General features: G+C 42.8%; 1 protein-coding gene and 1 long non-coding RNA gene across 3 annotated transcripts in view; one reads left to right on the top strand and one right to left on the bottom strand.

Annotated features, from left to right (window-relative positions):
* Positions 1–5775, top strand: part of XPO7 (exportin 7) — a 36369-nt gene extending 30594 nt beyond the window's left edge. For both annotated transcript variants that reach the window (XM_055578683.1, XM_055578685.1), the window contains exons 25-28: positions 838–998; positions 2408–2506; positions 3009–3136; positions 4154–5775. In XM_055578683.1, the coding sequence (XP_055434658.1) occupies positions 838–998; positions 2408–2506; positions 3009–3136; positions 4154–4247 (482 nt within the window). In that variant the 3' untranslated portion in view covers positions 4248–5775. The remainder of the gene's footprint in view (positions 1–837; positions 999–2407; positions 2507–3008; positions 3137–4153) is intronic.
* A 7945-nt stretch (positions 5776–13720) lies between these two features.
* Positions 13721–14839, bottom strand: LOC129650330 (uncharacterized). The gene is made up of 3 exons (XR_008713723.1): positions 14676–14839; positions 14464–14586; positions 13721–14017 (listed from the first exon to the last, which is right to left on the bottom strand). It is a non-coding gene; the product is annotated as an uncharacterized LOC129650330 (long non-coding RNA).
* Positions 14840–14887: the final 48 nt, after the last annotated feature.

Consider the following 14887-nt stretch of genomic DNA (forward strand, 5'->3'; position numbering starts at 1 on the left):
TAGAACCATCCAGCCAGGTATCAGATCCTGCTTTAGAAGGCTGTTTTTTAGCTTCTTGAAAAACCTTGGCTTGCACAGAAGCAGCATGGTTTACTCGTTTAGGCCTGTGGTCTGAGCCTCACCAAGTCAGTGCTGTCTGCAGGCTGCACTGCAATGTCCCCTTTATAAATGCACAGACACCTGCAGCTTTACACCACACACTTCCCCAGAAATGCCAGAGAGAAAAGAATGTTTCAGCACCCACTCTTAACAAACCATAGTGTTGATAGGCTGTACTAAGCTGGGTTCAGTGACATCACCCAGGTAACTCGGAGCACAGGCTCACGTCGCGTGCTTGGATTCTAATCATTGCTCTTCCAATTACTTGCAGTTACTAGACCTTAAGGCAAGTCACAGAACCTCTACACGCTTCTGTTTACTCATTGGTAAAATGGAACACCTACCTCCTGGCGTTCTCAAAAGGATAAAATAGAGATAAAGTCCTTAGCACAGTATCTGACACAATAAAAGCACTTGCTCTACTATAAGCTATTTGTTACTTTTTATGAAGCAGAAGACATAAATCCACATCATATGAAGTCAATAATTTCAGTAGTATTTCTGTTATTAGCTATTATGAAGAGCTCATTTTCAGATTTGGCATTAAACCCAGCTGTAAGATGAGGGTGAGAGGTTAACAGACAGCATCCCCAGTGGTAGTGTTGGCTACACCGGCCATGTCCCCAGTCCAGCTAGGTGCCTCTGAGGGGTCTAAGCTTGTCATCTCACATTCAGCTGCATTGCCAGTGGCAGCTCAATATCCCTGCTCTGTTCCATCCCTGCCCTGCTCTCTTCCAGACACCATGGTATGCACAGGTTGCTGCTCCTGCCTGGACCACATCGTGACATACCTCTTCAAGCAGCTTTCACGCAGCACCAAGAAGAGGACGACGCCCCTGACCCAGGAGAGCGACCGCTTCCTGCATATCATGCAGCAGCATCCAGAGATGATCCAGCAGGTGAGGAGTGTGAGGGGCAGGAGGTGGCATGGGAGAGAGAACCTCTCTGAGAGGGGGAGGCCCAGCAAGATAATGAACTTGACCAACATCTCACCTGGTTAATGCTGCCAAGGAGAATTTTATGCCTTAAAATGATAGCAGATTTTTGAGTTTGCTGAGGAATCACTGAATGTGGATATAGAAAATCTGAAAAAATCAGGTTTTGAATTTTTCTTTTGAGTGTCACACCAGCCCCCATGCCTTGGGCCTGTCCCATGAGCACCGTCCTCCTTCCATGACAGCGGCTTTGCTCATGAGTATCCAGCTGTAAAACTTGTGCTGCCACTTGAGGAATAGAATAGTGTAGGACAGGGAATTCCGGGCAGTCCAGTGGTTAGGACTCCAAGCATTCACTGCTGAGGACGTGGGTTTGAGAGTCCCTTGGACTGCAAGGAGATCCAACCAGTCCATTCTGAAGGAGATCAGCCCTGGGATTTCTTTGGAAGGAATGATGCTGAAGCTGAAACTCCAGTACTTTGGCCACCTCATGCGAAGAGTTGACTCATTGGAAAAGACTCTGATGCTGGGAGGGATTGGGGGCAGGAGGAGAAGGGGACGACAGAGGATGAGATGTTTGGATGGCATCACTGACTCGATGGACGTGAGTCTGAGTGAACTCCGGGAGTTGGTAATGGACAGGGAGGCCTGGCGTGGTGCGATTCATGGGGTTGCAAAGAATCGGACACGACTGAGCGACTGATCTGATCTGATCTGGGAGACTAAGATCCCTGCAAGCCACACTGTGCAGCCAAAAAACTTACATGTTGTTCTACCTTTCAAATAAAGCTCTTGGTTTAACAAAAAGAAAAAAGAGCACATGACAAAAGGAGATAACTGACCACACATGGAGATCAAACCGTATGCCTACCATTATTTAATTTGTATGCAACATATTTTCAAAAATAAGATTTGCAGAAATACACCAGATAAAAATAGATAAGGAAAAAGAATCAATGGAATAATTTAAGATTTTAGCCAATAATATTTTAACCAACCTCACCTTTATCTATGTTTTTCTCTAAGAAATAGTGAACATCCCCAAAATGTTATAAATCTCTCTCTTCTGATACAAGATCCTGAGAGCTTTAGTGCAGGGTGATTTTGCTTATTATAATCATTTACTTGACCGATCCCATTACCCACAAAAATCAGGGTCAACTGGAAAGGTCCATTTTTAAATGAATGATCAAACCAATTCCCTGGAAAGGGAATATCTTATAACTCACCTTATAAGAGATTTAAATGAAGTTTCATGAACTATTTGGTTTACTCTCAACAGAAAAGGCTTTAAGCCTAATAAACTCTGGGATCTGTAGTTCTGTTTTGGGTAGCCACACACCAGGTCACTGCCTCCGCTTCTCCGTTTCCAGATGCTGTCAACGGTGCTGAATATCATCATCTTCGAAGACTGTAGGAACCAGTGGTCTATGTCCCGACCCCTACTCGGCTTGATACTACTTAATGAAAAGGTAGGAGAACCAGCTCCCTGGTATCCAGGGCACTGTGGGAAAGACAAAAATACCCCCACAGTGGTGAGAGAGAGAAAGTGGCCCATTTTCTGAGCATATCCTGTTAATGCGCTGAACAGAACATAATCACTTAAACATTAGAAGTCAGCACCTGTAGCAGTTCAGACAGAAGGGGAAGGATGAGGAAGTGTGACAAGGAGAGAAGCCTCTGGAGATCAGAGCACCTGAGGCCTACGTTCTAGTTCCAGTTCTGCCATAAACAGACATAAATCTAAAAATTCTTATAAAAGAAGAATCTGCATCAGGTGACCCTCGTAGCATTTATCACTTTAACAGTCTTGATTTTTAAGTAAGATAATGATAGCCTACAGGTGCTTGCATGAACTTAAAAAAAGTATCCAATTTTGTTTCTTCTAGAACACTCCTGTTCTTCAGATGATGAGGGGCTAGTCAGCCTTTCTGCCTCTTCTCTCCTTACCTTCTCTCTCTCTCTGCCCTGCAGTATTTTTCTGACCTAAGGAACAGTATCGTGAACAGCCAGCCACCAGAGAAGCAGCAGGCTATGCATCTGTGCTTTGAAAACTTGATGGAAGGCATCGAGCGAAACCTTCTAACGAAAAACAGAGACAGGTGTGTGTCGAAGGCTCTGCCAAGAAATCCTGGGCAACTGTTAGTTTTCAGATCATTGAAACATAGGAGACTCCTTCAAAGTCTTCTAGAGGCCATCTAAAAAGAAGTGCTGCCCAATAAAAAAGCAAGCCACAAAATAATTTTAAATTTTCTAGTTGCTGTAAAAAGAAACAATATTCATTTTATTATCTTTTATTTATTTAACCCATGTGTCTAAAATAATATGTTAATGTGTAATCAGTATTTTTAAACTGAGAATTTTAACATTCTTTTTATTGTGCTAAGTCTTCAAGATCTTGCGTATTTTACAATTAACAGGACATCTCAATTCAGATGCTAAATTTTCATCAGAAATACTTAATTTGTATTTAGATTTCCTAAGATTTACAGTTGACAAAGTAGACTCCCATACGTAAGTTGTTCTAGACATACTTAGTTGTCCAATAACTGAACTTATGTCAGGTTTTCCTAAATTGATTTTTTAAATTTTCTTTCATTTTAATTAATTTAAAATAGAGCTTTTAACTTCAAGTTAATTAAGGTACAGTTGGGGAACTGAATTTTAAATGTCTTTTCATTGCATTCAGTTCCTCAGTTGCTCTGAGCACTTCAAGTGCTGTACAGCCACCTGTGACTAATGGCTACCATCCTGGACAGCACAGGTCTCTTGGCATTAAGACATGAGACAGCCTCGTTCTCGTCAAGCCCTCACCTCGTGAAGGTTACTTCCCATCTGACAAAGATGAGATTGAGATTCCTTTGTGCTGCCATGAGCCTGAAATGATCCTCAGAGCCCGGGATTTAACCAGATCTTGAGCCTGCCTTGAAGTTGTCAGGGAGAAAGGGGTGCAAAACTAGCCCAGCTTCTCCTTAGTTTTAGGACTGAAATTAACTGACCTGAGAACCTATTGTTTCAAACATTCTGCTTCTCAGTAGCCACTTGCTTGCTAGAAACATTTTTGGCAAAGACCTTTTCCTTCCACTCTGGTCCCCCAACTTACATGCTCCTCTCTGTAGGTTCACCCAGAACCTGTCAGCATTCCGTCGAGAAGTCAACGACTCGATGAAGAATTCCACGTATGGAGTGAATAGCAATGATATGATGAGCTGACACCTCCTTGGACTCTACCTGTACAGAGCAGTGCCCCTTTGGTCTGACCCAGGGGGCGAACAATTAAAACGGAGAGGGCTTGGCTGATCCTGGCCCCCTCCTCCAGGGGTATGGGGAAAATGGCAAAGGTCAACTAGCTTCTTCCCCAGGGAATAGGGGTGTGCGTGCACTCACTCGGGGGGCAGGGCGCTGCTGGTTCCTGGGGGATTGGGTGGGAAGGGTGGTGGGAGGAGATAAGGAGATAGAGGCACAAATGTGTGAGTCTCCAGCCCCCCTCCTCCTGGGGCCACCCACGGGGAAAGAACCCCCAGTGTCCTGCCACAACCTGCCTTGTATAAACATGTACATTTTTTCATAACATTTTGAACAAGGTTTATATTGACTCAAGTTTAAAAACAAAGTGTGACTGAAAAATTTTTACAGAGTCTAGTGCACCAATGCTGATGTGAGGGGTTGTGTATGCGAGTGAGGAAAAAATGTGTATTCTGGTGGCCTGAAGCTTTACTGGACAAGGATGTGTGAACGTGCAGAGATATATTTAGTGACACAGTGTAGAGAGGCAAAAAGAAAAAAAAAAAGTAAAAATTCCAAATGTATATTTTTTCTTATTGCCCTTCCCTTGGCCCCCCAAATTATCACTTCCTGTTACTATATTACCCTTGTTATTAGGAACTCTAAGCCATGCGGAGCACCACCCCTCCTCCCCTGTCAGCCTAGATGCCGCCCTCGGTTCCGTGGCCTCTTGCAGTGACTGTCAACTCCAGCTAAAAGTGTTTGGTGTTCTTAGCTTCATCCTCTTTCCCACTTTGCTGATCCCCCATCCTCAGACATATGCCTCTTGCTTTTAAAAGTCAGATGTAACTCTATAATTTAGGGTTCTTGGTCTCTGTTCAAAGTGGAGACCAGAGAAAAGGAGTTGAGCCAGTGGCTCTCCTGTTGAGCAATTTGGATGAGTCCACCAGAGGCCCAGTCACGTGTGGCCAATAACTTTTAGTCTTCCCCAGCCCTCGAGGCAGTGTGTGTGGATGTGTGCGTGTGGATATTTATATATGTACCCTGCACTCGTGAATGTATGAACTGGAGGAAGTTACTACAGTGGAGGGGTTCTTAATAACAAGGTCTGCCTAGCATGAAGTATTTAACATTCTCCCACCCCTTTAAAAATATACATTTTTATAAAATGAAAACCATAATAAATGTTTTGAATATTAAAAAAAATTAACCTACAGAGGAAAATTAACGGAGAAAGCTATTTGCCTTGTACTTTTTCCACAACTGTTGCTGCTAGTTGTACGCATCTCTAGTTCAGCTCTCGCCCATGGGACACTCATCAATTAGGTTTTATTTTTATTTTTCTCCTCTACCCCCAGAAACAAGCCTGTTAATTTTTTTTTTTTTTCCTTCTCCTCTGGCGACTGTGTGGTGAATCCTTTCTTGCGTGATCAGGTTGCGGATAGACTTGTAAGGGTGTTTGCTGCATACAGTGTAAGCATTGTGACCGCCAATAAACTTCAATGGTTTCTACTGACCTGGTTTCAGCAATCAAGTCTAGTGTGTTGGCAGGGACATGTCTCATTCTGAACACATGAAACATGCATTCCTGAAAGCCAGTGGGTGACAAAGGACCCCTCAACTCTGAAATTAGCTTGTTTCTCATTGGATGAAGTCTGAGTCTATGTCTTTTTAAAAGCAGGACTCTTAATCTATATATTCTCTATATAAAAAACATGCTGGGTCCACAACTATAACAAGTGAAACCTCTCTAACTCTTCATGAGCTTCCAGGTAACAACAGGGTACCCAGGAGAGAAGTAGTAATTGCAAAGACCCCAGTTAATGTTCTGACATATGCTTGTGGGCTGGGTGTCACACATAGACCCTGACAAGTTCAAGGATAAATATTATCCCCCAAAATATTTGGCAGATTTCATGAGCCAGAATTGTCAAATGAAGAACAGAACTGTCGTAAAAGGGACTATTTCTCATCCCCTTTGCTATGTAGGACCCAGATGTAAAAGCATTTAGTTTCCAGGAACATTGAAAAGTATTAAAGTACTACAATATCTTCCTGTACCTTAATGCAGAGTGACATTCAGTAATCACAGGCTCTAGAGAGCCACTCTTGTCCACTAGATATACCTTTGTCTGCTGTTTTGGTCTCTGGTCCAAAGTTATTTCACAGGCCAAAATATATATATATTCTAATACCTAGAAGGCAAGTAGAATTGATTCATCTTAGTCAAGTCTGTCTCTAAGCCTAATAGAAAATAGTCAGCCTTCATTAATATGCAGAACACTCCAGTCACATGCTCCCTTGACCTGGACTTCTAATTCTGCAGTAAATAAGACCAAAAAAAACTTTCTCACAGATACTTGAAGAAGAAACCCTCTCTCCCAACTATCCTGAAATTCTGACTGATCAGCAAAACCCCATACCCCTCCCTTTGCTTCCACAAAAACAATTTCAGAGGCAAGAACCTCACTAGAGATGGTGTCTCCCCAGTGCAGTCCTAAGCCCAGTCCAGTCATTACCAAGTGCCACAGTTAAAATTTCCCCAACCACATCAGACTTTTTAAACAGTGAAGCTGCTCCTTTCTTGATAGTTGTAAGAGGGATACCCCCAAAAGAGGGTATCCCCTTTTTTCTTGATCAGTTATCAGCAATTTCACATGTCAACCTAATAAATGCAAAAGCCAGTTAGTTATCTTTAAACTTTGATTTCTTCAAGAAATCTTGTGGAGCTTTTATTCAGTTGAAGAATGAATTTCTTTCCAGGCTATCCTAGGCATCAAGTCAAATGTCTCTGGACAGTGTTTCCTGACACAAAGTTACCTTACATTGATAAAAACACCTAGAATCTTTACTGCAGATCATCAAACTGTATGTCTGTATTTGTTTTTATTGGCTCTGCCAACAAATAGCGTTATCCATTTTCACTAAAGTATAATTCAGACGAAGAAAGGTCAAATTTTAGGTTTTTAGGTTTTAAGAAGTACTTTCAGCCAAGTACCAATTTTCTAATGACAAGTGACAGCCTACTAAGAAGTAATAGTTTTATGTTCTGCAAACTCAAACTTATTAAGAACTTGCTTTTTTCCCTATCAAGTGGTAAAATGTTCTAGTAACTTACAAAGTTTTAACCAAGAGTGGGAAAAGGACCACTTTTCAAAATACCCATGGTTGTGGGGTAAGATGAATTAACTCCAGAGAGCCAAAACACTTCTCTGTATCTCAACTACCACCAGCCAACCCGTCCTCCACCCAAGATTTTTAGCTAGATCTACAGCAAACCTACATTGCCACATGAAGTGTTACCCAAGTGCTAAAGCAGAAAGGGAAAGCAAAGATGATTACAGGGAGACTGCAAAAACCATAACCGATAACAAGGGCTGGAAAAAATGTAAATAAGTGTTACTTTAAAAGTCCTAGTTCTTTAAACCTTTCATGTTTAAAATATACTCACCAGCCATAATTAATACAACAACCAATCAGGTGCTAGATAATGTCTAAGAAGCTTCTTGCATCAGTAGCGTGTCTCCTGGGTCTACTATATTTATCTTGGGTTTCTTAGATAACCCTGGAATTCACTAGTCAGCCAGTTTGGTTTATTTCAGGATCAATGGGTCACTAAACAAATGAGCTGCCAGATAGTGGGACATCAGATGATCAAAAGGGAGGATGAAATCAAGCCTCGGATATTATCCTCTTCCTCAGAAAACCCTTAGGGTTCCCAGGACTGCCTCACCACTGCTGCTGTCTGTTCATTCATCAGAATCTACTCTAAGCCATATACCTTTTTGAGGGTCAGCAACAGAAAAGGAAACTAAAAAGGAAAAAAACATCATTTGCAAGGCAAATTGGTACAAACTCACCCCAAAACAATGTAGTGAACAATACTTAACACAAGCACAGCTATACTTGAAATTCTTAACAATCATGAAGACAGACCACTCTATAAACAGAGGCATAACAGCACCACATGTATGGGCCAGAGCATCCCGTTATTGGGTTACAAATGAATGAAGAGTGTCAAGTGGGAAATCTAACCCCTCCTCAGTTCAGTTCAGTCACTCAGTCGTGTCCGACTCTTTGCGACCCCATGAATTGCAGCACGCCAGGCCTCCCTGTCCATCACCAACTCCCAGAGTTCACTCAGACTCAAGTCCATCCAATCGTTGATGCCATCCAGCCATCTCATCCTCTGTCATCCCCTTTTCCTCCTGCCCCCAATCCCTCCCAGCATTAGAGTCTTTTCCAATGAGTCAACTTTTCACATGAGGTGGCCAAAGTACTGGAGTTTAGCTTTAGCATCATTCCTTCCAAAGAACACCCAGGACTGATCTCCTTTAGAATGGACTGGTTGGATCTCCTTGCAGTCCAAGAGACTCTCCAGAGTCTTCTCCAACACCACAGTTCAAAAGCATCAATTCTTCGGTGCTCAGCTTTCTTCACAGTCCAACTCTCACATCCATACATGACCACTGGAAAAACCATAGCCTTGACTAGACGGACTTTGGTTGGCAAAGTAATGTCTCTGCTTTTTAATATGCTATGTAGGTTGGTCATAACTTGTCTTCCAAGGAGTAAGAGTCTTTTAATTTCATGGCTGCAGTCACCATCTGCAGTGATTTTGGAGCCCAAAAAATAAAGTCTGACAGTTCCCACTGTTTCCCCATCTATTTCCCATGAAGTGATGGGACCAGATGCCATGATCTTTGTTTTCTGAATGTTGAGCTTTAAGCCAACTTTTTCACTCTCCTCTTGCACTTTCATCAAGAGGCTTTTTAGTTCCTCTTCACTTTCTGCCATAAGGGTGGTGTCATCTGCATATCTGAGGTTATTGATATTTCTCCCAGCAATCTTGATTCCAGCTTGTGCTTCTTCCAGCCCAGTGTTTTTCATAATGTACTCTGCATATAAGTTAAATAAGCAGGGTGACAATATACAGCCTTGACGTTCTCCTTTTCCTATTTGGAACCAGTCTGTTGATTGGACAACAAATTAAAGGAGTTCTATGTATATCTGGATTCAAGGTCTGGAGAACAACCAAACCCAGAATACAAACTGATTAACTGGACAATGGACTTGGCCTTTTGTGAAGATCAAAGGGGCCACACCAGTGTCTGATAGTGAAAGGGAGGGTGAAGGTAAAAGCATGTCTCCCCTCAGCTCGGAAAGACCGATGACAGGGCAATGAAGATAAAACTCTGCAAGGCTCCATTAGTTGAGCCGGAAAATTAGTGGAAATGAAACCATTCTTTGATCTAAAAATATGACAGGACTTCATCATTTCTATTTGGCAAGAAATCAGTTCCACACCCTTTAGTCTGGGACATGTGTCACAAAACCAAATCATAAACTACCAGTCAAGCTACAAACGCTGCAAGGAAACCCTTCTACTTATAGAGGACTGCCACTGCCATCTCTTCCTCCACATTGTACCTTGTGCCTTTTCCGAGTCTGCAGGGCCCTCTCTTCTCAATGTAAACTTTTTTGTTCTTTACCCACCTTTTCAAACTCAGAGTAGAGCTCTACATCCTCTTTGAAGTCCCCCTACTGTCCCTAAGTCTCACGGGATTATCTGAGGCATTGCTAACCCCACTCCCGCCCTGTCTCAGCAACTAAAACGTGCTCCTTACGAGCTGGCCCTGACAGAAGAGATTATAATACAGAAGAGATCATAATGAACGAAGGGATGTATATCAGGGGCGTGGGAGCGTCTGCAGAACGGGGGAGTGGAGGGTAGTTGGACCTCCTTTGGGTGAAGCCCCTGCGGAGAGATCCCGGGCTGCCTGCATTGTGCGATTAAGCTCACATCATTACCATAGGCCTCTACCGAAAGGAAAAGGGAAGAAGCCTCTGACACTAGCCCCGAAGCTCTGCGAAGGAAAGCGGGAAAGAATTCACCCCTGACCCAGCACGACTTCCCAACAAGCCTCCGCGCCCGGGAGACGGTTCGGTGCTGTCTTTCGGTCCCCGCCGCGCCTGCGCACAGAGGCCCGTTCCACTGGCGCGTGCTCTCAGGGCCGCCGCTCACCCCAACCTCCGCCTCTCTGCGCAGGCGTAAATCGTGACTCCCAGCGTCCGCTGGCTGCGGTGGCGGCTGGGAGCAGAGCTGGGCTTCTCTATGGTTGCAGAGCGTTCCTCTTAGGGAAGGCCAGAGCTGGGCACTGTACTGGGTAGAGAGGTTTCCACAGTGACAATCACAGAGGCACTGTTCAAGGACTTGATCCCTGGCTGGGAAGAACTCAGTGGAATGGGCAAACAGGCTGAAAAGGATGATTACTGCATGCTGTTTGCTCTGGGATACAAAGGAGGAGCCTCCAAGAAGAGCAGTAACAGAAGCGAGTTCATCGAAAGAGGGCAAGGGAGAACATTCAAAAGGCGTAAAAATCCTGAGGCACGAAATGCCTTGTACCTTTGTGGGGGCTGCAAAAACAGCATGACTGGAGGGAGAGTGCAACCCTAAACAAGTCTGGATGAAGGGTGGAGCACAAGAGGTTGGGATTTGATCTTAAAAACCATTAAGTTTGAAAGCAGCCTAGTGACCAATCTTTAACTCACCACTGGTGAGTAAAAGCCTTTAATTCACACTAGTGAGGAGCCTGGCATGCTGCAGTCCATGGGGTCACAAAGAGTTGGACATGACTTAGTGACTGAACAACAAATGAGTAACAAGGAGTTCGAGAAGGTAGGAAATATTGGGGGTGAGGGGTGGACTCAACAGGACGTTGGGAGGGTAGAGAAAAGTAGATTGTAGTATAATTTCCCCCCAGGATCTGGAGTAGGACAGCAATTAAGTCAAGGCGGAGGAACCGTGGGACATTATGGGAAAGAGTGCTTGGTGAGCCTGAATGGAACTCTGATCTAAGGAGACTTCCCTGCTTTTGCAAGCAGAGCACTTGGAATTCAACAAGAAATTAGAAAATAGAAGAAGAGGGAACAGTACTCAATCATAATAAGATATAAACAATCAAATCCAGGAATATGTCAAAAAGCATAATACATCATGACCAAATAGGATTGGTCCTAGAAATGCAAGGTTGGTTTAAAACATTCAAAAAATCAGTAAATGTAATTGACCATATAAACAAAGGTGAAGAAGGTGAACCGTCCAATGAAGAAAAAGCATATGACAAAAATTCTCACAAACTAGAATTTAAAACATTTTTAGTATGTAGAAATATGAAATATTTCATAAAATATGAAAATCAACTATATACTAATTTTGAAATATATTACTATTTGCTATAGCATCCAGAAGTATGAAGTACATCATTTTATCATTTTGATGAAGTACATCAAATTTAACAAGATATGTGCTGGATTGGAACACTAAGATCTCTAAAACATCACTGAGGAAATTAAAGATCTAAATAAATTAGATTAAAACATGTTCATGGACTGTTGACTCAAAACTGGGATGGCAATTCTCCCCAAACTGAACTACATTCTACAGGATCCAAATAAAAATCCAAGAAGGCTTTTTTCTTTTTTTAAGAAACTGGCAAGCTGATTCTAAAATTTTTATGAAAATGCAGAGAACCTGGAAGAGCCAAAATATCTGTGAGAAAGATCAGCGTTGGAGGATTCAACTGCCTGATTTCAAGGTTCACTATCATGCTACAGTAGCCAAGACAGTGTCGTATTGGCACTAGGATAGACAGACCAGCGGAACAGAATAAAATCCACAAACAGACAAACATATATGGTTAGCTGACTTTTGACAAAAGTGCCAGTGTAATTCAATACAGAAAGAACTGTCTTTTCCAGAACTGGTGCTAGAAGAATTAAATATTCACTTGAGGGGGGAGGGGAATGAACCTCGACCCTTACCTAACACCATGCACAAAAATTAACTTCAAATGGATCACAGATGTAAAAGTAAAAGCTAAGAGTACAAGGCTTCCAGAAGGAAACTTAGGAGAAATTTTTCACAACCTTGAGTTAAGCAAAGATTTCTTAAAATATCATAAGCATGATCCACAAATGAAAGAAAACTATTTGACTTCATCAAGTTTTAAAATTTCTGCTCTTCAAAAGATACCATTTGTTTTTTAAATGAAAAGGCAAACCATAGACAGGAGTGAAAAATATGTATGCCTAACACAGTCATCCGAGTATAAAGAACTACAATAAGAAGAATAACTGAATTTTAAAATAAAATATTTGAACAGATTTTATTTCAAAAGAAGATACACAGATGACCCATAAACAATTGAAAAAATATTCAACATCTTTTGCTATTGAAGAAATATAAATAAAAACCAGAAGAGATGTCACTATAGACATCTACCAGAATGACTAAAATTAAGAAGATTGACAATGCCAAGTGTTGACAAAGATGTAGAGCAACTGGAATTTTCATACATTTCTGGTAGAAATGCAAAGTGGTACAGGAAATTTGGAAATAGTTTTACAGTTTCATATAAAATTTAATATATGCATACCAAATAACCCAGCAATTACACTCCTATGTATTTATCCTAGAAAAACTAAAACATTTCCATGCAAAGACTTGCTCTCAAGTGGTACAGCATTTTTATTTATATAATCTAAAACTAGAAACTACCCAAATATTCATCAACAGGTTTATCAGTCAGGGATGTAGCACAGGGAATTGGCTAATGCAATCTTGAGCATTGGCTAGACAAGTCTGAAATTGGTAGGACATGTTGTCAGGAAGAGCAGTCTGGAAGCTCTAGCAGGAGCTGAAGCTGCAGTCCAGGCAAAACATCTTCAGAGAGACTTCAGTTCTGCTCTTAAGGACTTTGAACTGATTGCACCAGGCCCACCCATGGTATTGAAGCTAATCTTGACCTAAAGGTAACTGATTGTGGATGTAAATCACATCTATAAAATACCCTCAGTAGAAACTGCCACATAGAAGGTGTCAGCCACACCCTCATTTTGATCAAATAACTGGTTGCAATAACCTAGCCAAACTGACACCTAAAACTGACCAGGTGTCTGGATATACAAATTGTGGAGTACTACTCAACAATAAACAGAAACAAACTACTGATACAGCAACAATAGGAATAAATAAATCTCAAACACATTTTGCTCAGCAAAAGAGGGCAAAAATACCCTGTATGAATCTGCTTATATGAAATTCTAGAACAGTCAGTACAAATCTACAATGTCAGAAAGCAGAGAAATGTCTAATGCCAATTAGTAAGGGGAGGATATTGACTGCAAAGGGAAACAAGGAAATTTGGAGGAGTACCAGAAATTGGAGAAGGCAATGGCACCCCACTCCAGTACTCTTGCCTGGAAAATCCCTTGGACGGAGGAGCCTGGTGGGCTGCAATCCACAGGGTCACTAAGAGTCGGACACGACTGAGCGACTTCACTTTCACTTCTCACTTTCATGCATTGGAGAAGGAAATGGCAACCCACTCCAGTGTTCTTGCCTGGAGAATCCTAGGGATGGCAGAGCCTGGTGGGCTGCCGTCTATGGGGTCGCACAGAGTCGGACACGACTGAAGCGACTTAGCAGCAGCAGCAGAAATTGTAACTTGGCTGAGGTGATGGCTACCTGGTGTGTTGGTGGTAGTGTTGTTGTTTAGGCACTCAGTCGTGACCAACTCTTTTGTGACCCTGTGGACTCTGGCCCATCAGGCTCTTCTGTTTATGGGATTCTCCAGTCAAGAATACTGGAGTGGGTTTCCATTTCCTCCTCCAGGGGATCTTCCTGACCCAGGGATGGAACCCTCGTCTCCAGCATTGGCAGGTGGATTCTTTACCACTGAGCCTGGTGTATACATCTGTGAAAATTCAAATTATATGCTTTAAATGAGTACATTTTTGTATATGAGTTATTTCTCAATAAAGTCAGTATTTTTAAAAAATAAGCTCTTTCCTGCACAGTAGAAGCTCCACTCCAATCCAGGTTCCAGAGGGATTCCTCCAGCACCATTTGTGGAAAAGACTATGCTTTTTCCTTGACGCCTTTGTTGAAACTCTCTGAAGCTTATATGTAGGTGAGAAGTTTCCAGGATAGAAGTGATGCATAAGAACACAATGAGAGAGGTTCCTGGTTACTTCTGACTCCCAAACAGAGGTATCACTTGGAGGAGGGAGTGTCAACCAAAAACCTGCCTCCTGTTCACTACCCCCACCCAAACATTTCAGTGCTTCACTGTGCCGTGCGAACTGATGTTTGTTAAATGAGTGGCCCTCGTAGTCACGTGCCCCATGGTGTATAGCTCACCAGCTGCGTCTGCTGTCCCCTTCCTCATCTTCACTCCTTCCTGGCCTTGGGAGAAGTGAGCCTTTTGGAAACTGGGCTCTTCATCTTTGGGGACCACAGCCCTGGGGGTCCGGCCCTCTGGGCCTGGGGAGAGGGCCGTACTTGGCATCGAGGGAAAGGAAACAAGCAAACAAACAAGGCAAAGGAAGGGCGGACAAGGCTATGCTTCCTACCCGCGGCAAAGCGTCTCCATGGAGGGCGCAGGCGGGCTCCCGCAGCAGGCCGCAGTCAGTCCCCAATAGTCAGGACCGCAGTTCTCACGGTATGGGCCTAGACCCGCAGCATCCACCTCACCTGGGCACCTGTTTAGAAATGCTAATTTTCTGGATCCCTCCGTAGGAAACGGTGGAGGTGGGGCCTAGCGCTTGTTATTTTAACAAGCTCT

Source organism: Bubalus kerabau, chromosome 4, assembly GCF_029407905.1.
Source record: "Bubalus kerabau isolate K-KA32 ecotype Philippines breed swamp buffalo chromosome 4, PCC_UOA_SB_1v2, whole genome shotgun sequence".
Lineage (NCBI taxonomy): Eukaryota > Metazoa > Chordata > Mammalia > Artiodactyla > Bovidae > Bubalus > Bubalus kerabau.